Consider the following 22,351-nt stretch of genomic DNA (forward strand, 5'->3'; position numbering starts at 1 on the left):
TGCATCATATAAACGCAGTGTCATCTTGATGGTTAATACGGGAAGGATCAGCCCTCTGCTTCAGGCACCAGTCCAGGGTAATATTGAATAAATATTCATTTTCAAACCCTTATCCGCACCCCAATGGGGCATAGAGCACTCCATCATATAAACGCAGTGTCATCTTGATGGTTAATACGGGAAGGATCAGCCCTCTGCTTCAGGCACCAGTCCAGGGTAATATTGAATAAATATTCATTTTTAAACCCTTATCCGCACCCCAATGGGGCATAGAGCACTGTATCATATAAACGCAGTGTCATCTTGATGGTTAATACGGGAAGGATCAGCCCTCTGCTTCAGGCACCAGTCCAGGGTAATATTGAATAAATATTCATTTTTAAACCCTTATCCGCACCCCAATGGGGCATAGAGCACTCCATCATATAAACGCAGTGTCATCTTGATGGTTAATACGGGAAGGATCAGCCCTCTGCTTCAGGCACCAGTCCAGGGTAATATTGAATAAATATTCATTTTTAAACCCTTATCCGCACCCCAATGGGGCATAGAGCACTGTATCATATAAACGCAGTGTCATCTTGATGGTTAATACGGGAAGGATCAGCCCTCTGCTTCAGGCACCAGTCCAGGGTAATATTGAATAAATATTCATTTTCAAACCCTTATCCGCACCCCAATGGGGCATAGAGCACTGTATCATATAAACGCAGTGTCATCTTGATGGTTAATACGGGAAGGATCAGCCCTCTGCTTCAGGCACCAGTCCAGGGTAATATTGAATAAATATTCATTTTCAAACCCTTATCCGCACCCCAATGGGGCATAGAGCACTCCATCATATAAACGCAGTGTCATCTTGATGGTTAATACGGGAAGGATCAGCCCTCTGCTTCAGGCACCAGTCCAGGGTAATATTGAATAAATATTCATTTTTAAACCCTTATCCGCACCCCAATGGGGCATAGAGCACTCCATCATATAAACGCAGTGTCATCTTGATGGTTAATACGGGAAGGATCAGCCCTCTGCTTCAGGCACCAGTCCAGGGTAATATTGAATAAATATTCATTTTTAAACCCTTATCCGCACCCCAATGGGGCATAGAGCACTCCATCATATAAACGCAGTGTCATCTTGATGGTTAATACGGGAAGGATCAGCCCTCTGCTTCAGGCACCAGTCCAGGGTAATATTGAATAAATATTCATTTTCAAACCCTTATCCGCACCCCAATGGTGCATAGGGCACTGTATCATATAAACGCAGTGTCATCTTGATGGTTAATACGGGAAGGATCAGCCCTCTGCTTCAGGCACCAGTCCAGGGTAATATTGAATAAATATTCATTTTTAAACCCTTATCCGCACCCCAATGGGGCATAGAGCACTGCATCATATAAACGCAGTGTCATCTTGATGGTTAATACGGGAAGGATCAGCCCTCTGCTTCAGGCACCAGTCCAGGGTAATATTGAATAAATATTCATTTTTAAACCCTTATCCGCACCCCAATGGGGCATAGAGCACTGTATCATATAAACGCAGTGTCATCTTGATGGTTAATACGGGAAGGATCAGCCCTCTGCTTCAGGCACCAGTCCAGGGTAATATTGAATAAATATTCATTTTTAAACCCTTATCCGCACCCCAATGGGGCATAGAGCACTGCATCATATAAACGCAGTGTCATCTTGATGGTTAATGCATGAAAGAAAGGTGATCAGCCCTCCGCTTCAGGTACCAGTCCAGGGTAATATTGAATATATATTAGAGTGATAAAATAAACCCATGTTTACTATATCCCCCCCCCTGGGAATCGAACCCGGGACCTCCAGTACGGTAGCCGAGCGTGCTGACCATTACACTACGGAAGTACGGAAGCGGACAAACATTTTCATTTTTGTTATTTTAGCTTATAATTTGAACAGTTAAATTATTTACAACATTTTGAGTGTGTCCAAATACTTGTTCACATAATAATAATAAATCCCTTACCGCACCCCAATGGTGCATAGGGCACTGCTTCATATAAATGCAGTGTTACCTCGATCGATTACACATGAAGGAAAGGTGATCAGCCCTCCACTTCAGGTACCAGTCCAGTGTAATATTGAATAAATATTACAGTGAAAAAATCACTTATATTCATTGAAACCCCCCTGGGAATCGAACCCGGGACCTTTAGAAAGGTAGGCGAGCATGCTGACCATTACACTTAGCACGCTCGGCTACCGTTCTGTAGGTCCCGGGTTCGATTCCCAACGGGAATAAAATAAATATAAGTGATTTTTTCACTGCTGTATTTTTTCAATATTACCCTGGACTGGTACCTGAAGCGGAGGGCTGATCACCTTTCCTTCATGCGTAAAACGATCAATATAACACTGCGTTTATATGACGCAGTGCCCTGTGCACCCCAAGGTGCGGATAAGGGTTTTATTGTTATTATTAATTCCATGTATTGTGACGTTCTTGAAAGGAGTGAGCGATGTAGGTGATTATAATCCAGGATTCGGACCTCACATACTAATAAAAAAATTCTACTCAATAAAAAGAGTCTATTTTTATCTTTCTTCTGAGAACCCCACACATAATTTTCAGAATTATTTTAAATAAAATCAACACAGATGAAGAAGAATACGGATATCTGGGTATTTACAGAGATTACAACCTGTCACATTCATTCACCATTCTACCATGTTTGAAATCCACACTGCTAAAATTTCTCATGGTTATATATATATACATAGATATATATATATATATATATATATATATATATATATATATATATATATATATATATATATATATATATATATATATATATATATATATATATATATATATATATATATATATATATATATATATATATATATATATATATATATATATATATATATATATATATATATATATATATATATATATATATATATATATATATATATATATATATATATATATATATATATATATATATATATATATATATATATATATATATATATATATATATATATATATATATATATATATATATATATATATATATATATATATATATATATATATATATATATATATATATATATATATATATATATATATATATATATATATATATATATACATATATATGTCCGCCTCCGTAGTGTAATGGTCAGCACGCTCGGCTACCGTTCTGTAGGTCCCGGGTTCGATTCCCAAGGGGGGTAAAATAAATATTAGCGATTTTTTCACTGTCATATTTATTCAATATTACCCTGGACTGGTACCTGAAGCGGAGGGCTGATCACCTTTCCTTATGCGTAAACGATCAAGATAAGGGTTTTATTATAATATATATATAGGTTAATAAATATAGGGAGGGGGGTTAAGGAACAACATTTTTTGTAAAAGGAAACATTGATAATAATGGTGACGTATTTTGAAACAGTATATTTTTAATTATTGTTTTATCTGAATTTTAATTTTTTTGTATTTCTAAATTTTCTAAATTATTCATGACTTGACCTTTATTTGTAACAAAGTGTAATAATTTAAAATTAAAAAATTGAACAATTTATGGAAACGAACCACTCATTTGACTCTCATACATTAAAATGTTCAATTTTAAGTGTTTAATTTTAATATAATTTAACCTTTTAACCGCGTTAACTTTGTTCCTAAGAGACGCCCGTGCGCGGCGGTATTTCGCCGTGTTTTAAATGATTACTTTTATCATGTATTTAGTTAAGAAACGACTTATTTTCCTAAACAAAAACGTTCAATGGGATTCATTGTGCCTTTTTGGTACTCTATAATACACGTGTGTCACATTATTCTTGAAGTATATCGTAATATAAACAAATTAGATCGTAACATAAATAAATCAAAGCACGCATCGTGTGTCACTCTTACCCACTGGCGATGCGTAGCGTCGAGAGTGAGACAGATATAGGGCATGATTATGGCGCGGAATAATTACCGACCTTGAGAAAAATCAGGGATCTGTTCTTTTATTTATCCTTGTGATGTTACAAATTATTAGTCAGATATTTCAACAGATGTCATAAGGCCAAGGATCGACGTATTATTTTATCCAAAGTTTCACACCATGAAAAAATCCCTCCAAGTTGAACTGAGGTTGGAAACTTGGAGCAATGTAAAAACACAAACGCTTATGTCAGCCGCGTATGGGGCATGTTTTGTTAAAACACACGGTTATGCGAGCTGCGTGGATCCGGTTAAAAGATTTGTCTATCTTTAGATAAAATATTATAAAATAGAAAATTTTAACATTTAAATTATTTTTTTTTCAATATTAAAAAAAAACACGAGACAAATCGATAATGACGTCATATTAATTTTTGACCTATCCCCGCTCTCTGATTGGCCGATACGGGTCAGAAGGTAAGTTCCATGAATATAGCGGAATTTGAAATACAACGCTGTTTTTAAGTATTGTTTAGCAGGGTTTTCAAGTATATAAGTATTTTAAACAATAAAAACCACAATTGGCATTCCGATAGAGTATTTATTTTGAAATCTTATAAAATTGGATCTGGCGGATTTTGAAAGTAGGCGACACATATCGCTCGCTCCTTTCAAGAACGTCATAAATCAAAAAACTTGATTTTTCATGAGAACGTTTTTAAAGCTTAAAAATATAACACAATGTATTAAAAATAAATATCAAGCCACTTATTAAACTTTTTACTGTGCCACAGATCTTTTGAGGTAAAACCTGAAGGTTTTTTCTCCATTTTAAATATATTTAGTTTATTTAAAAAAATAATTAAATGATACCTTTTCTTCAAAATGCAAAAACAACATTTTCTGCCCTGTAGCGGGTAAATGTTAAATTAAAAATATGCCTCTTTTGCTGGGATATAGAATATTTTCTGGGCATTCCGAAAACATGCACAAATGAAAATTGACAATTTTTGATAAATGACGTTCTTGAAAGGAGTGAGCGATATATCCTCTAAAATTAATACCTCCATTCACATGCGAGTTCCCGGCAGCATCTTTGGTTGAGTTGGGTGAAATATATGTAAGATCCTTCCCGAATTATTCACATACTGGGAAACGCCTGAAAAAAATATTAAATGTTTTATATAACTCATTATTTGCTCGGTTATTTTATTGACAATATGTTGAGTGTGTCCAATGCTTTGCTTACAAATCTTGGTTGGTCCACTTAGGAGTTATAATGGCATCTTAACAAAGATGAAGAAGACTATGGATGTTTGGGTGAAAACCCCTCATTAATTCAAACGCTAAATGAAAAAATGTTATTATTTTTTCAATCCTGAAAACTGAAAATGATGAAAATAAGTTTAACGGATATTAATTTAAATTTTATATTTTGATAAAAAAAAATAAAAAACTTACATACCTACATAAGTTACACATCGCTCACTCCTTTCAACAACGTCATATATCAAAAAAGTTGTCTTTCATGAGATCGTTAAACTAAGGAAGGCGGGTTGGGATGGTTTGGGAAGGATGAGAGTAGACTGGATGCAGTCGGGATGCCATCTCTCAGTGCGGCAAGACCATGTATGGTAGATGTTCCAATGGTGATATAAGGAAAGGGTGCAAGGCTGAGATGAGCACTATCCAGCAAACTAAGGAAGGCGGCTTGGGATGGTTTGGGAAGGATGAGAGTAGACTGGATGCAGTCGGGATGCCATCTCTCAGTGCGGCAAGACCATGTATGGTAGATGTTCCAATGGTGATATAAGGAAAGGGTGCAAGGCTGAGATGAGCACTATCCAGCAAACTAAGGAAGGCGGCTTGGGATGGTTTGGGAAGGATGAGAGTAGACTGGATGCAGTCGGGATGCCATCTCTCAGTGCGGCAAGACCATGTATGGTAGATGTTCCAATGGTGATATAAGGAAAGGGTGCAAGGCTGAGATGAGCACTATCCAGCAAACTAAGGAAGGCGGCTTGGGATGGTTTGGGAAGGATGAGAGTAGACTGGATGCAGTCGGGATGCCATCTCTCAGTGAGGCAAGACCATGTATGGTAGATGTTCCAATGGTGATATAAGGAAAGGGTGCAAGGCTGAGATGAGCACTATCCAGCAAACTAAGGAAGGCGGCTTGGGATGGTTTGGGAAGGATGAGAGTAGACTGGATGCAGTCGGGATGCCATCTCGCAGTGCGGCAGACCATGTATGGTAGATGTTCCAATGGTGATATAAGGAAAGGGTGCAAGGCTGAGATGAGCACTATCCAGCAAACTAAGGAAGGCGGCTTGGGATGGTTTGGGAAGGATGAGAGTAGACTGGATGCAGTCGGGATGCCATCTCTCAGTGCGGCAAGACCATGTATGGTAGATGTTCCAATGGTGATATAAGGAAAGGGTGCAAGGCTGAGATGAGCACTGTCCAGCAAACTAAGGAAGGCGGCTTGGGATGGTTTGGGAAGGATGAGAGTAGACTGGATGCAGTCGGGATGCCATCTCTCAGTGCGGCAAGACCATGTATGGTAGATGTTCCAATGGTGATATAAGGAAAGGGTGCAAGGCTGAGATGAGCACTATCCAGCAAACTAAGGAAGGCGGCTTGGGATGGTTTGGGAAGGATGAGAGTAGACTAGATGCAGTCGGGACGCCATCTCTCAGTGCGGCAAGACCATGTATGGTAGATGTTCCAATGGTGATATAAGGAAAGGGTGCAAGGCTGAGATGAGCACTATCCAGCAAACTAAGGAAGGCGGCTTGGCATGGTTTGGGAAGGATGAGAGTAGACTGGATGCAGTCGGGATGCCATCTCTCAGTGCGGCAAGACCATGTATGGTAGATGTTCCAATGGTGATATAAGGAAAGGGTGCAAGGCTGAGATGAGCACTATCCAGCAAACTAAGGAAGGCGGCTCGGGATGGTTTGGGAAGGATGAGAGTAGACTGGATGCAGTCGGGATGCCATCTCTCAGTGCGGCAAGACCATGTATGGTAGATGTTCCAATGGTGATATAAGGAAAGGGTGCAAGGCTGAGATGAGCACTATCCAGCAAACTAAGGAAGGCGGCTCGGGATGGTTTGGGAAGGATGAGAGTAGACTGGATGCAGTCGGGATGCCATCTCTCAGTGCGGCAAGACCATGTATGGTAGATGTTCCAATGGTGATATAAGGAAAGGGTGCAAGGCTGAGATGAGCACTATCCAGCAAACTAAGGAAGGCGGCTCGGGATGGTTTGGGAAGGATGAGAGTAGACTGGATGCAGTCGGGATGCCATCTCTCAGTGCGGCAAGACCATGTATGGTAGATGTTCCAATGGTGATATATATATATATATATATATATATATATATTTATATATATATATATATATATATATATATATACAGTATCTACTCAATGAATTAGGGCCACCCATTATTTTTTTGAATACTCTGAAATCTTTTGGATTATTATATTTATTTTACATAAATACTTTAAGTTTTCTGTTGACATCTAATATCATGTATATTACCTTCAATAATATGTAAAATATACCTGGATTATTTAAGCCTTTACAAAATTTAAAACCCTTTTTCTGAGAAAGGTCCCTAATTAGCACAGGTAGACAGATAGTTGAAAGTTCAAAAATTAGTCCTATCTTATTTATTAGTGAAGTTTCTTGAGTTCTGGTTATTGTTTTGTTCAGAGAGGTTATATAGTTATCGTGTCTTGTGAAAAAAACTTAATTTTTAATATTAGTTCATAAAGTATAATTTTTTTTGTAAACACAAGTGTTTTTTTTGAAAAAGACAAAATGGGAAAAAGTAAAGACATTTCTGAGGAAAAAAAGTCTAGTGTTATAGTGCTACTGAAATTAGGAATACTATCTAATAGAGAAATTTCAAAAAAAGAAAACGTTTCTCATCAAACAGTGGACAGAATTTCAAAATCAATAAAAAATCAGTCACCCGCCTCCAGCAATCGGCGAAAGAACTGTCGTAGGATTAGAAAATCAACACCGAGGACTGATCGAAAAATCGTTCAAAGTGCGTTAAAAAACCGTAGTGCATCAGTTAAAACATTAAAAATAAAATTGGAAGAAGAGGGTATAAATATATCGGTATCAACACTGAGGCGACGTCTTTACGAAGTAAATCTGAAATGCAGGCGCCCTGTAAAAGTACCAAAATTGACACCACGAATGAAAGCGGATCGATTAAAATGGGCCAGGCTACATCGAAATTACTCGGTAGATGATTGGAAAAAGGTATTTATTTAAATTGAATTTTCAACATATCATTTTAGTAAATAAACTTATATATTTGAATTAAACTTAAATTTTCATTATTTTTCAGGTCATCTTTAGTGATGAGTGCCGGTTAGAAGCCGTGACAGAGAGCCGTCGATTCGTCAGGAGAGCACCAATGGAACGTTACAATGAGGCCTGTGTGGTAAAAGTTATCAAACACCCCCCTGCAACAATGATATGGTCATGTATTATTAACAATTTACTTGGGCCGTTGTTTTTCGTGGAAGGAACAATGAACCAAAATTCCTATAAGCAGGTCCTCGAACGAATTTTATTGCCCTTCTACCATACACTCGACCCAACAGAAGGTCCATACACCTTCATGCAGGATGGGGCACCTTGCCACCGGGCTAAATCAATAATAAAAATTTTGTCTAACAAAAATCTGCCTTTGCTCCCCTGGCCTGGAAATTCTCCGGACCTTAATCCTATAGAAAACGTATGGAGCATGTTAAAAAATAAGGTTTACTCATTTCCAAATCCGACAGTAGACTGTCAAAAAAAAAATATTCAAAAAAATTGGTCAGAAGACGAAGAAATAAAAAACATAATAAAACAGTGCATTTTAAGTATGCCAAAAAGAATTGAGGCAGTTATTTCTGCCAAAGGTGGAAATACTAAATACTAACTATATTTATATGAAAATATATGCATAATTTAAGCGTAATAAAGTGTTCATGTGTAAATAAAATTCAATGTTGTTTTATTTAAGGTTTTCTCTGAGTTATTCCTGTTTGAATTGAGAAATTGCGTGAAATTCTGCGTGGCCCTAATTCATTGAGTAGATACTGTATATATATATATATATATATATATATATATATATATATATATATATATATATATATATATATATATGCAGAGCGGTATTCTATTATTTCTGCCTCCCTGCGTGGAGCAGCGCGATGGTTATTCAGTTAGTTATGAATTTTTAAGCATTGTGAAATTACGCACATTGGAAATGTGCGTGTTTATCAATGAAAACTTTTCCATTTGAACGCGGGATAGTGACTAGTGAAAATTTGAATAGATTAAAAATTGATTAATTAAATTTAAAAATCAATGAATCCAGAAATACTTTTGACAATTGCGCCTTATCCGTCTCGAGACTGTGATGAGTGATCACCATTTGTGGGCGGTTTCATCATCAGTAGGTAATCATGAATGATTTCTGATCAGAAAATTTCGAAACTTGTATTAATTGCGATGTGGTCATCGCTCAAAGAATTATAATAAAAATACGTTAAACCCTCCCTTCCCGGTGTTGTGTACCTAGTACACATTGCTTCTAATAACCATATATATATATATATATATATATATATATATATATATATATATATATATATATATATATATATATATATATATATATATATATATATATATATTTATTAAGGTGATCAGCCCTCCGCTTCAGGTATCAGTCCATGGTAATATTGAATAAATATAACAGTGAAAAAATCACTCATATTTATTTTACCCCCCTCGAATTGAACCCGGGACCTCCAGAACGGTAGCCGAGCGTGCTGACCATTACACTACGGAGGCGGACAAGGCTCTATATATATATATATATATATATATATATATATATATATATATATATATATATATATATATATATATATATATATATATATATAAAAGTTCCAAGAATTGGAGTAGTGTCCCTCTTACATCGCCACATATATCTTCTTAGTCGTTCTCTCGTTATCCACATTATGTTTACAGTTACCAAGACTTCATGTAATTCATAAGTTTAAAGTAGTTTTAAGCATACAGATAAATTAACCTCAAAATTCAATACTCTCGGCCAAGAGGCAAAGGGTTAAAAATGTTATCAAAGCGATTTTAATTGCGAAATACTGTATACAGGATGTCTTAATACCACATGCGATAATATCTGACAGAAACTTCAATAAATCGATTTCGCAATTTTTTATCAAAACAATTTATCTAAATTTAATTAAAAAAATATTTCGCAATGTGAATTCATGATTTTTTAAGGAGATAAATGTAGACTTACGTGCGGAATAGTCTTCTTCTTTCTTCTTCAAGCCCTTATCCGCACCCCGATGGTGCATTGGGCACTGCGTTTCTATCCATTGTTGCGCGGTACGATGGATAATCCTGAAACTATCCGGAGCATCGGTCTGTATGTTGCCGATAGTTAGCTAAGGACAGCGTGGGCATAGATTGTTTCCCATTCCTATATACAGGAGCAACCTGCCGATGGTTATGCCTGTAGGAAGAGCTACCAGTTCCTTCAGGGTATGCTCGGCTACAACAGTCTAGAGACTAGAAGGAATGTGTATTTGACGAGGCATTTCTATCCATTGTTGCGCGGTATGATGGATAATCCTGAAACTATCCGGAGCATCGGTCTGTATGTTCCCGATAGTTAGCTAAGGACAGCGTCGGCATAGATAGTTTCACGTTCCTATATACAGGAGCAACCTGCCGATGGTTATGCCTGTAGGAAGGGCTACCGCTATGTTGAACAATATCTCATTGGATATTGATCTATTCCATGTGTCTGAAGGAGTTTTCCGAAGCGGGATCCTTCTACACCTTTAGCAAATAGTATTCTCGCTTAGTTTCCTATTTTGTTCATGTCCACGATTTAAATTTATGTTTGTAATGTGTATATTATAATACCAATAATAATACCCTTATCAGCACCCCAATGGTGCATAGGGCACTGAATAATATAGACGCAGTGTTATCTTGATCGTTAACACAAGAAGGAAGGGTGGATCAGCCCTCCGCTTCAGGTACCAGTCCAGGGTGATATTGGATAAATATTACAGTGAAAAAATCACTAATATTTATTTGACCCCCCCTGGGAATCGAATCCGGGACCTCCAGAACGGTAGCCGAGCGTGCTGACCATTACACTACGGAGGCGGATAATGTGTATATTAACTATAAATAAATAAATAAATTTAAAAAATTTAAATTGATATCTTAAAAACGCAGTGTTATCTTGATCGTAAGCACACGAAGATGTGTTTTCACTGTTTTCATGTGTTTTCACTCCTTATATATATTTCTAGCATCTACTACGTTTCGTGTATGAGTTCGCTCCCTTCATCTTCATCTTAAATTCATCCGCACTCGATGGTGCATAGGGCACTGCATCGTATTTCTACGATGGTAAAGTGTTATCATCATGAAGCAGTGGCTTTTAAGCAGTGTTATCTTGATCGTTAACACAAGAAGGAAGGGTGGATCAGCCCTCCGCTTCAGGTACCGGTCCAGGGTGATATTGGATAAATATTATAGTGAAAAATCACTTGTATTAATAAGGCACTAATAAATATTGAACCCTCCCCCCCTGGGAATCGAACCCGGTAGCCGAGCGTGCTTCAGCTTAATATAACCCTGTAGTATTTTTATAAAACCCTGGTCTGGTACCTGAAGCGGAGGGCTGATCACCCTTCCTTCATGTGTTAACGATCAAGATAACACTGCTTAAAAGCCACTGCTTCATGATGATAACACTCTATCATCGTACAAATACTATGCAGTGCCCTATGCATCATCGAGTGCGGATAAAGGTTTGAAGATTTTGAAGATGAAGATGAAGGGAGCGAACTCATACACGAAACGTAGTAAATGTTATATATATATATATATATATATATATATATATATATATATATATATATATATATATATATATATATATATATATATATATATATATATATATATATATATATATATATATATATATATATATATATATATATATTATATATATATATATATATATATATATATATATATATATATATATATATATATATATATATATATATATATATATATATATATATATATATATATATATATATATATATATATATATATATATATATATATATATATATATATATATATATATATATATATATATATATATATATATATATATATATACACATATATTTATAAACATAATGTTTAAAAATCAAATACTTGGGCGTGGTTAGGTCAGGAGTGGAAATACTCGGCGGGTATGTATAAGGAGATGCAAGCATGTGGAAGAGGTGAAAGCTGTTTGCCAGTGTGAGGCTGTATTCTCTCTGCCTACACCAGCGGGGAAAATAGATAGTTGAATTTGTTTACTATTCCCCTTAGACTGGCACCTGAAGCGCAGGGCTGATCACCTTTCCTTCACGTGTTATCGATGAAGATAACACTGCGTTTATATGATGCAGTGCCCTATGTATCATTGGGGTGCGGACATGGGTTTGAAATGAATTTAAAAAAGTTTTTTTACCACTTAAGTTATAATTTCGATCAAGATTACACTGCTTCTTTACGATGCAGTGCCTTATACACCATTGGTTGTGGATAAAAGTTAGAAAAAGAAGAAGATCTGATAGCATCAATGAAACGTTTTTTATCTTTTTAAAAAATCAGTGGCGTTTTATCGTGTAATTTATTTCCCAATACATAAATTGGTCCCCTTATCAGTGTGTTGATTGGATACTAGTATATAAGGTGGCGGTTTCCCGAAGACTATCAATTCAGGTGAAGTATCCACTGCTTCGATAAGTGAAACGCTCAAAAGCAGATATTTTAAAGTTGAAAAACCTAAAAGACCCATCGCTCGATTTGTCTGCCAAGTTTGAAGAACTCAGAAGACGATGACCAGAATGTTGACGAGGAGTTGCTTCGTCCTGCTCGCGTTTCTGGTAGCGGCTAGAGCCTACGCTATACCAGGGATCGTCCAGGACTTGAACTTGGCCGGAGTGGACTTTGAGAGCCTGCCGACTCCCGAAGAACTCGTGTGGAGGCTGTCCAAGGATGACTTCCAGCAGTACGTAGACTTTTGGAAGTACAAACAGGACGAAGCGAGGCCAAAGGTTTTGCCTGGAGACGGCAATGCAAAGGGTGAGTATATAAGATGTTCTTACTCCATGCCCATATATATATATATACATATATATATATATATATATATATATATATATATATATATATATATATATATATATATATATATATATATATATATATATATATATATATATATATATATATATATATATATATATATATATATATATATATATATATATATATATATATATATATATATATATATATATATATATATATATATATATATACCCTACTTGGGGTCTAACTTGCCTATGTTGTTATATATATATATATATATATATATATATATATATATATATATGAGAGCCTGCCGACTCCCGAAGAACTCGTGTGGAGGCTGTCCAAGGATGACTTCCAGCAGTACGTAGACTTTTGGAAGTACAAACAGGACGAAGCGAGGCCAAAGGTTTTGCCTGGAGACGGCAATGCAAAGGGTGAGTATATAAGATGTTCTTACTCCATGCCCATATATATATATACATATATATATATATATATATATATATATATATATATATATATATATATATATATATATATATATATATATATATATATATATATATATATATATATATATATATATATATATATATATATATATATATATATATATATATATATATATATATATATATATATATATATATATATATATATATATATATATATATATATATATATATATATATATATATATATATATATATATATATATATATATACCCTACTTGGGGTCTAACTTGCCTATGTTGTGAATTTATTTCCAGCTGGAGAATGCACCATCCCTATAGGCTCTCTAAGGAACCCAAATTTGCAACCGGTGTATGTGTCCCAAAAAAAATTGCTTGAGTCGAATAACCACTCCATCGTTTTGGATAAGGGACAGGATTTAATAATGTCATGTCCTGGAGGACTCCTGCGTATTCAAAATATTTTAACTAAATTCCATACAGACGTAAGTAAAGAGTGCTGAAATAAGCGCAGAGTGTAAGGAAGCACTATCAATATAATGAAGGTGCGCCAGCACTTTAGTTGTTTGTTAATTACTTAATTATTATTTTAGGTTTTCATCTGCGATAATGGTAATTATGAATAATTCATATTAATTAATATGAATTATGATAATTCATGAATATGATAATTCATTAGTTATTCATAATTATGATAATTCATGAATAATTGGCTAGGCAGAACGATTAATATCGACGATGTTCAATGTAACAAGGAAATTTTGTCCGATGAAACTAAAAAAGCAACTTGTCCGAATGCAAAAATGATAGGAACAGTAATTGATACTGTACTCACTGTTGATGGCCAAACTTATGATCTTTTCAGTAGTTGTGCTAATATAGACTCTTCGAATAACGGAGAAGTGTTCTATGTCGAACAAAAGCTGACCGCAGAGAACGCCGTGATTGTGTCGGGTGGCGATTGTCCACGTCCATTCAAAGGTAAGTTCCTTTAAATAAAACCTAAAAAAGGGAAAACACAGTATAAACATTCAGGGTGTTCGCAACTTGATACTTATAAATAAAGCGGAATGTAAAACTGTGTTTATAAAATACGTTTATTCATTTATTTATATATGTTAAAGTAGATTAGAAAAGTACTAAATTAAAACAAAGTCATTTTATATTTCCGTGCAACATTTGTAGTCGGTAACCCTGTATCGGAGACTTTTAGTGAAAGCTTCTAGAAAGATGACTGTTACATTGATAATATCGGTAAATTGTAATCGGATTGATATTGGCCAGCGACAAGCTCAAAGGAGAGCCCATTTTGTATGGCCGGCCTGCCGAGCGCGGAATTGGATTAAGGGTATTTTATATGTGGCCATGTGTAGAGAATGGTTAGAGTAGAGGGTATAGTCTATGCCTAGAAAAGTTGGATTCTATGCCAGGGTCAGGAATGGAGAAATCAGAAGTTGTGTGCAGCTGAAACTGTGGAATATTATTTTTTCAGACACTAACAAATTTGGATTCGTCATAGATGATATATACAAAAACCAGAATGCTTATCTGAATACAGTTCTCGGAGCAAATGCGGACGTTACATATTTTGGGAGTGGGAATTTCTTCAACAGAGGCCATCTAACCGCTAGGGCTGACTTTGTCTTCGGTGCTGAACAAACAGCCACGTGCTCAGTCATTAACATCGCTCCACAATGGATGCGCTTCAATGGCGGCAACTGGAACCGACTTGAACAGGTATTTTAAATTACTATATGCTTGTACTCTTGGACCGCATTTAATGACTGGTTTCTAACTTTACGACGTTTTGATTTTTCACGTGAATAGACTGAACGACATTATGCGCTTCGTAGGTTCGCGAATGGGCCAATTATATTTTATTTTCAAAGCTTTTTGCTAACCGATGAAGCACATTTTTGTTTGTATGTCAAAGACATAGGGTAATAAGCGCATTTGCTTTTGAAGTGGAGAAAACCCAGAAGCCTTTGTCGAGACGCCCTTACATCCACTAAAAGCCACCGTTTTGTGTGTTTTCTGGGCAGGTGGAATCATTGGCCTACATTTTTTAAAAGACGATGCCGGCCAGAATGTTTCGCTACAGATTCATGATTGCTGACTTCTTCGTTCCTCAGTTTAATGGCATTGATGTGACAGAGTCGTGGTTTAAATGGTCGAATGCGTCACGTACGTACAAAAAGTGATCATTTTAGCCAGTCAATGTCAGGTCGCAAGTCCTGTGGACACCCAGAACTTCTTTGAAAATCTGTTTCTGTGAATTGCGATTTGCTTTCAGGGCCTCCGAACCAGGATTGGTAACAATCAAACAATGCAAACGAAAGTGTATACAGGAACTTACAAAACTCTGAAGCTTGAGCACGTGACCAGCAAAAACATGACAGACGTTTTATTGGGTAGACAGCGAGTTCCACTCTGGTTCTACAAGGTAAGTACTATTGTTGGCGTTCCGTTAGAGGGCCAGTGCCACGAGCGGCTCCTGCTGCGGCCCGCCTCATGTAGTCCCCGTCCAGCGCTAGCTCCCGGAGGATGAAGGGATGTCCTGCGCTTCGGGGACCAGTCCAGGGTAATATTAGATAATATTAGAGTGTAAAATCACTAATATTTATTTTCACCCCCTTTGGGAATAGAATCCGGTACCTCTAGCACGGTAGCTAAACACGATAACCATTAGCCGGGTTTACCACGGAGATGGACAATGTTACATGTGTGATCACTTTAACCAGCCTATGATGGTCGTTAGCCCCATAAATGTCCCGAATCCATATTCTTCTTCATGAAATATCAAAATATAATGTACCTTCTTTCCGTTTCCAGGTCGTATACCAATATCGTCCGGTTGAAAGAGTGACCCTGTTCATTGGATTGAACAACCCTTACACCACAAATCCCGTAGCAGACGCAAACCAACTCTGTCCCATCGACGAATGCCTCTCACCAAATTTTCATTGGCTGGGATGGAATCCTACCGACTTAAATTTAGGGTACTCCCGCTGTTGCCACCTCACTGAGGATATGAGGGGGTTGTTGAACCTTCCCGGCACTATTCCCATCACTAACAACCTGTTCTACTAAATTACCTCAATCGACAAGGAGCCGCAGCTTTTCGGTCACCTCGCCGAAGGATAATGAAAGACATCAGACAATTGTTTTACCGCTTTATATACAATACATAGCTTGAATTCGCAATCGACTTTTATTTTGACCTTGCCACGAGAAAACTACCCTAAAATCAGTGGTGGAATTCAGCCGGTTCGCACTGGTTCGCTAGAACCTGTGCCTAATTTTTTAAAGTCCTTAACCCCTTGTTGTTATGGCTGAATGCTGTGGTTATTCCAACCAGTTTAATTGTGGCGTGTTGCCGTTGCGTGTTGGTAATCGTGATTGTTAATGCGAGAGAGTAGTGCCAGAATGAAAACGAGTATGATGTACTTACAGTTAGTCCCTTTGTAGCGGCCAACAAGTCGTGTAAGTCAGTCGTCCTGACCGCTTACAATAGTGAATTCTCATAATCCAATAGCTGTGTAGATCAAAGGAGGCAGAGACCGGGAGCAAAAGAAGTGCACACGTCCAGTGAAAGGCTACCTGGATTTGTTTTGACTAACATGTCAACGGACTTTGATCTAAAAGATTGATATAAAAGGGGTACAGGCCGTCTCATTCCTCCACCGGGAGCTTGTCAAGTACCATCGACGCCACGAGACCGCCACGATCTTCAGTCCAGAGTCCTCGCCAACGTCACGAAGATACTCCGTCCGGCCCGAGAGTCCATCTACGCTGCTACAACACCACTACGACGCAGCCATATCATCGCTTTGACCCCGCTACGCCACGCTACGTCATCGCTACACCGAGTACACTGCACCGCTTCGTGTCCTTCCGATCAATAAATACTCATTCAATCCGACCGTCTTCCTCTTCTTCTACCACTCATCCCTAAACCTATATTGAAATACATGCGATTCTATACTAAACATAATAACAAATAAGTTACAATATATATAGTTAAAGAAGTGAAGTGAAAATCGAAATAAAACGTCTGTTCGCGTCAACGATCCAAGCAGTTCTCCCGGCTTTTTGGCTCTCTCGCTTCAGAGTCGGATCCGTTTGGAAATCTTCGGTTTGGTTCGTCTCGAAACGCTTCCGTCCCGTTCACGTCAGCGCTGCAACTCGACGGTGTGGCTAGATAGTTCACATTGTCACACAATATTCCCATTGAGATCATGTATCGGAGCACGCTCGGATAACTTGGTCCGCCATGTTGTAATACCGCGTTGGAGATCCCGGGTACGAATCCTAGAGGAGGGTAAAAAAATACACTATAATATATATTTCATATTACCCTGTACTGTTTTTTTTTTTTTTTTTAGTTGGGAATTGCATTCATTATTTACCTTGCTTATTATGTACAAGGTTTATAGATCATTTAGTGGATTTTTGTTTCTTCTAGCTAATTAAATATGTTTTTATTTGAATCTGTGTTGGGAACAGGAGGGATAATCTAGTGTGGGCCAAATAGGAACTTCTCAGCATTTGCTCATTGCTGGGAGGAAACCACGTTGCACTCCTCAGGAGAAGGCGGACTGCTGACTGTCATCAGCAGACCTTCCGTTCCACTAGAAGAGGGTTCGGCATTCACTCCTTTCAAGAACGTCATAAATAAAAAAAACTTGATTTTTCAGGAGAACGTTTTAAAAGTATAAAAATATAATACAAAGTATTGAAAATAAATATCAAGCCATTTATTGAACTTTTTACTGTACAATAGATATTTTTAAGTAAAACCTGAAGGTTTTTTCTCCATTTGAAAAATATTTAGTATATTTAAAAAAAATAATTAAACAATACCTTTTCTTCAAAATGCAAAATCAACACTTTCTGCCCTGTAGCGGGTAAATATTAAGTTAAAAATATGCCGCTTTTGCTGGGACGTAGTACATTTTCTGAGCATTCCGAAAACATGCACAGCTGAAAATTGACGATTTTTGATTTATGACGTTCTTGAAAGGAGTGAGCGACATGCGATTTTTGGTCGACCCGAAGACCAACATGCACTGAATGAAGGTTGCTAATATTTTAAAGACGATTAATATTTTATGTTTGATATTTAATAAAAAAGACACGGGAGTAAAAAATATTATTATTCTCCGTCTTATTCCTCATTGCTGAGGGTTGTGACCCTCGCAGAAGCAATGACTCTTCTCCAGTTATCCCTTCACTGCGCTGCACGTAGCGCTCCAACCGCCTTAACTCCATCGGTCCACCGTGTGGGGATCTTCCTCTCCCTCTCTTTCCCTCCAGGCTACCGATCACAACTAGTCGTTCCAGGCTATCCTCGTTGCCACGCGCAAGGTGTCCAAAGAACTGGAGAATCCGTCGGGTACAAATATTAAACACTGATAATAAAAGGCAGAGATTTTTTAAATAATTTGGACAACAGCATCTAGAGACCTCTCCACAAAAGCAGTCACTCACCTGGTCCCCCGAAATTAAAATAAAAAATCTAGGTAGACAGTTACATTCCAATTGGAAAAAAATCCTTTGTCCTCTGCTCCACATACTGTTGTAATAGATACGAGTGACAAAAATGTAAGCTTGGAATTTAAATAAATAATACTAACGATGAAAACATGTCGAATAACATCCGACACGGGACCTAAGAGGAAAAACTCCATGTCGAATGAGATTCCACATTGGACCAGTAAGGGTTAGTACTACATAGTAGTAATAACAATAATATAATAAAACCCTTATCCGCACCCCAATGGTGCATAGGGCACTGCGTCATATAAACGCAGTGTTATCTTGATCGTTTACACATGAAGGAAAGGTGATCAGCCCTCCGCTTCAGGTACCAGTCCAGGGTAATATTGAATAAATATTACAGTGAAAAAATCACTTATATTTATTTTACCCCCTTGGAATCGAACCCGGGACCTTCAGAACGGTAGCCGAGCGTGCTGACCATAACACTACGGAGGCGGACATAGTAATACTTAATAAATAATAAATCCCTTACCGCACCCCAATGGTGCATAGGGCACTGCGTCATATAAACGCAGTGTTATCTTGATCGTTTACACACGAAGGAAAGGTGATCAGCCCTCCGCTTCATGTACCAGTCCAGGGTAATATTGAATAAATATTACAGTGAAAAAATTACTCATATTTATTCTTACCCCCCATAGGAATCGAACCCGGGTCCTCCAGAACGGTAGCCGAGCGTGCTGGCCATAACACTACGGAGGCGGACATAGTAATACTTAATAAATAATAAATCCTTTACCGCACCCCAATGGTGCATAGGGCACTGCGTCATATAAACGCAGTGTTATCTTGATCGTTTACACATGAAGGAAAGGTGATCAGCCCTCCGCTTCAGGTACCAGTCCAGGGTAATATTGAATAAATATTACAGTGAAAAAATTACTCATATTTATTCTTACCCCCCCCTGGGAATCGAACCCGGGTCCTCCAGAACGGTAGCCGAGCGTGCTGACCATTACACTACGGAGGCGGACATAGTTATACTTAGCCATAATAAACCAGAATCTGAATACTACCGAGTTATTAGTCTTTCACTACCTTGACCCATTCCGGCCCTATTTATTCAACAACAGCAATTTATTCAACAAAAAAATAATATATACATAACAAACAATATTCAAGGCGTATATATTAAAAGTAACCAAGAAGACTTAAAGGTGTAGAAGAATCCCGCATCGGAAAACTCCTTCGGACACATGGAACAGATCAATATCCAATGTGATATTGTTCAACATAGCGGTAGCTCTTCCTACAGGCATAACCATCGGCAGGTTGGTCCTGTGTATAGGAATGTGAAACAATCTATGCCGACGCTGTCTTAGGTAACTATCGGGATCATACGCGGTCGGGTAGAGCCGAGGATAATAGCCGTACTCTCTCATGTAGAGATACCTCAAAAACTTCTATGTCGAATGTCATTCGACATCGACTTTATTCCGGTGAGTCCTATGTCGAATGTCATTCGACATCGACTTTATTCCGGTGAGTCCTATGTCGAATGTCATTCGACGTTGAATTGTTGAATTGGCAACCCGAGCGGATTCAACAAAAGCGGCCGAGATTCGCCTGCATCGCTCGATTGCTAAAGGACGTATATTTTAGCTTCATAATTAACTCAAAGTTCCATAATCGATTAAATAAATTATAATAGTTAATATCAATAGTAATTAAAGTGTAAGAATTTATATCAATAAACAAACTGTAAGCAAGCATTTCTTTTACTACTACTACTACTACCATCACGCCATTTCCCCGCAGGGGTAGGCAGAGAGGATGGAACGCCACACTCTTCTGTCCTGACATACACTCCTCGCCTCCTTCACATCCATACATCTAGTCATACATGCCCTCCGATTACGCAGACTTTTGACACCGCCAGATTTTTGGTTCTGATTGATCTGATCGTGCCAAGTCTTTTAAATATCCTTTTCTGGCTTCCCGCACAATAACACACGCACGAGGTGGTTTAAGTACATTTAAAATAAAATAAAAATATATTTAACACAAGGGCAGTTATATTCGTGTAATGGTCGGCACGCTCGGCTACTATACTGGAGGTCCCGGGTTCGATTCCCAGGGGGGGTCAAATAAATACCAGTGATTTTTTAACTGTAATATTTATTCAATATAACACTAGACTGGTACGCGAAGCGTAGGGCTGATCACCTTTCCTTCATATGTTAATGATCAAGATAACTTTGCATTTATATGATGCAGTGCCCTATGCACCATAGGGTGCGTATAAGGGTTTGAATGAAAGTAGTTGTATTAAAAAAAAAACTTGGATGTATTGTTTTACCCTTTAATGATGTAAATCTTTTGTGGACCTGATGGATTTTTTTTTTTTGGACTGGAAAGGGTTAACACATAATTAGTATGTCGAATATTGGCAAAAAATGTGGTATTTTTCTCTATCAAATAAACACCAATAAACGCAACAGCAGCAACAACAGCAACAGCCGTAGTAGACTTGCTTAGCGCAGTGGCAATTCTGCCGGCAGCTAGTCTCCAAGCAAAATGGTCTGGCCGTAGTATGAAAACGCCACGAGCACTTCTCTACGCCAGGAATGTCTGTTCCACCTTTCTGGTCGAAGCTGTCAGCCGTCCTCAATTCTACATCGTCTTTTTGGCTTGAACATTCATCGTTTCCTCTTCCGTTTGCCGAAGCGTCATCAGCGCGCGTGTGAAACCCGTCATCGTCATTAGAATCTTCATCATTTTCGCCTGATTTTCTCGTTGCAGTTCGTTTGGAGTCTGAATCGTCAGCGGTGTCCAATCCTAAAACGTCTTTTTGGCTTGAAATTTCATCGTTTCCTCTTCCGTTTTCCGGAGCGTCATCAGCGCGCGTGTGAAACCCGTCATCGTCAGTCGAAATATCTTCATTTTCGCCTAGTTTTCTCGTTCCAGTATGTTTGGAGTCTGAAATAACTGGTATATCGTAAAGGATTTTTGACTTTTTTGGAGACATATCTTTTATTTCGTGTTTTTCAGGATGGTTGACTTCAGCTGTGTATATCTTCGCCTTTGCACCATTATTTCCTGGTACATTTGCCAAGGTTTTCTTTAAAATATCGATGTATAACGCAGACAAGGGATCTCCGATCAAATTTCTAAGAAGCGCTTCAAAATATACTTCTAACTTAGGCA

At 37.5% G+C, this 22,351-nt stretch overlaps 2 protein-coding genes across 2 annotated transcripts in view; both read left to right on the forward strand.

Annotated features, from left to right (window-relative positions):
• LOC148301628 (phenoloxidase-activating factor 2-like) overlaps positions 1–22,351 on the forward strand; it is a 222,954-nt gene that overhangs the window by 125,745 nt on the left and 74,858 nt on the right. The window lies entirely within an intron of this gene.
• On the forward strand, positions 14,049–16,732 carry LOC148301632 (salivary endonuclease-like). Its single transcript, XM_088272988.1, has 5 exons — positions 14,049–14,127; positions 14,236–14,623; positions 15,135–15,379; positions 15,936–16,085; positions 16,475–16,732. Exons 2-5 carry the CDS (start codon positions 14,344–14,346, stop codon positions 16,730–16,732), a joined length of 933 nt encoding a protein of 310 aa, XP_088129114.1. The 5' UTR covers positions 14,049–14,127; positions 14,236–14,343.

Source organism: Brachycentrus maculatus, unplaced genomic scaffold (genome assembly GCF_059751285.1).
Source record: "Brachycentrus maculatus isolate JH-2025_06_01 unplaced genomic scaffold, ASM5975128v1 h1tg000534l, whole genome shotgun sequence".
Classification (NCBI taxonomy): Eukaryota; Metazoa; Arthropoda; class Insecta; order Trichoptera; family Brachycentridae; genus Brachycentrus; species Brachycentrus maculatus.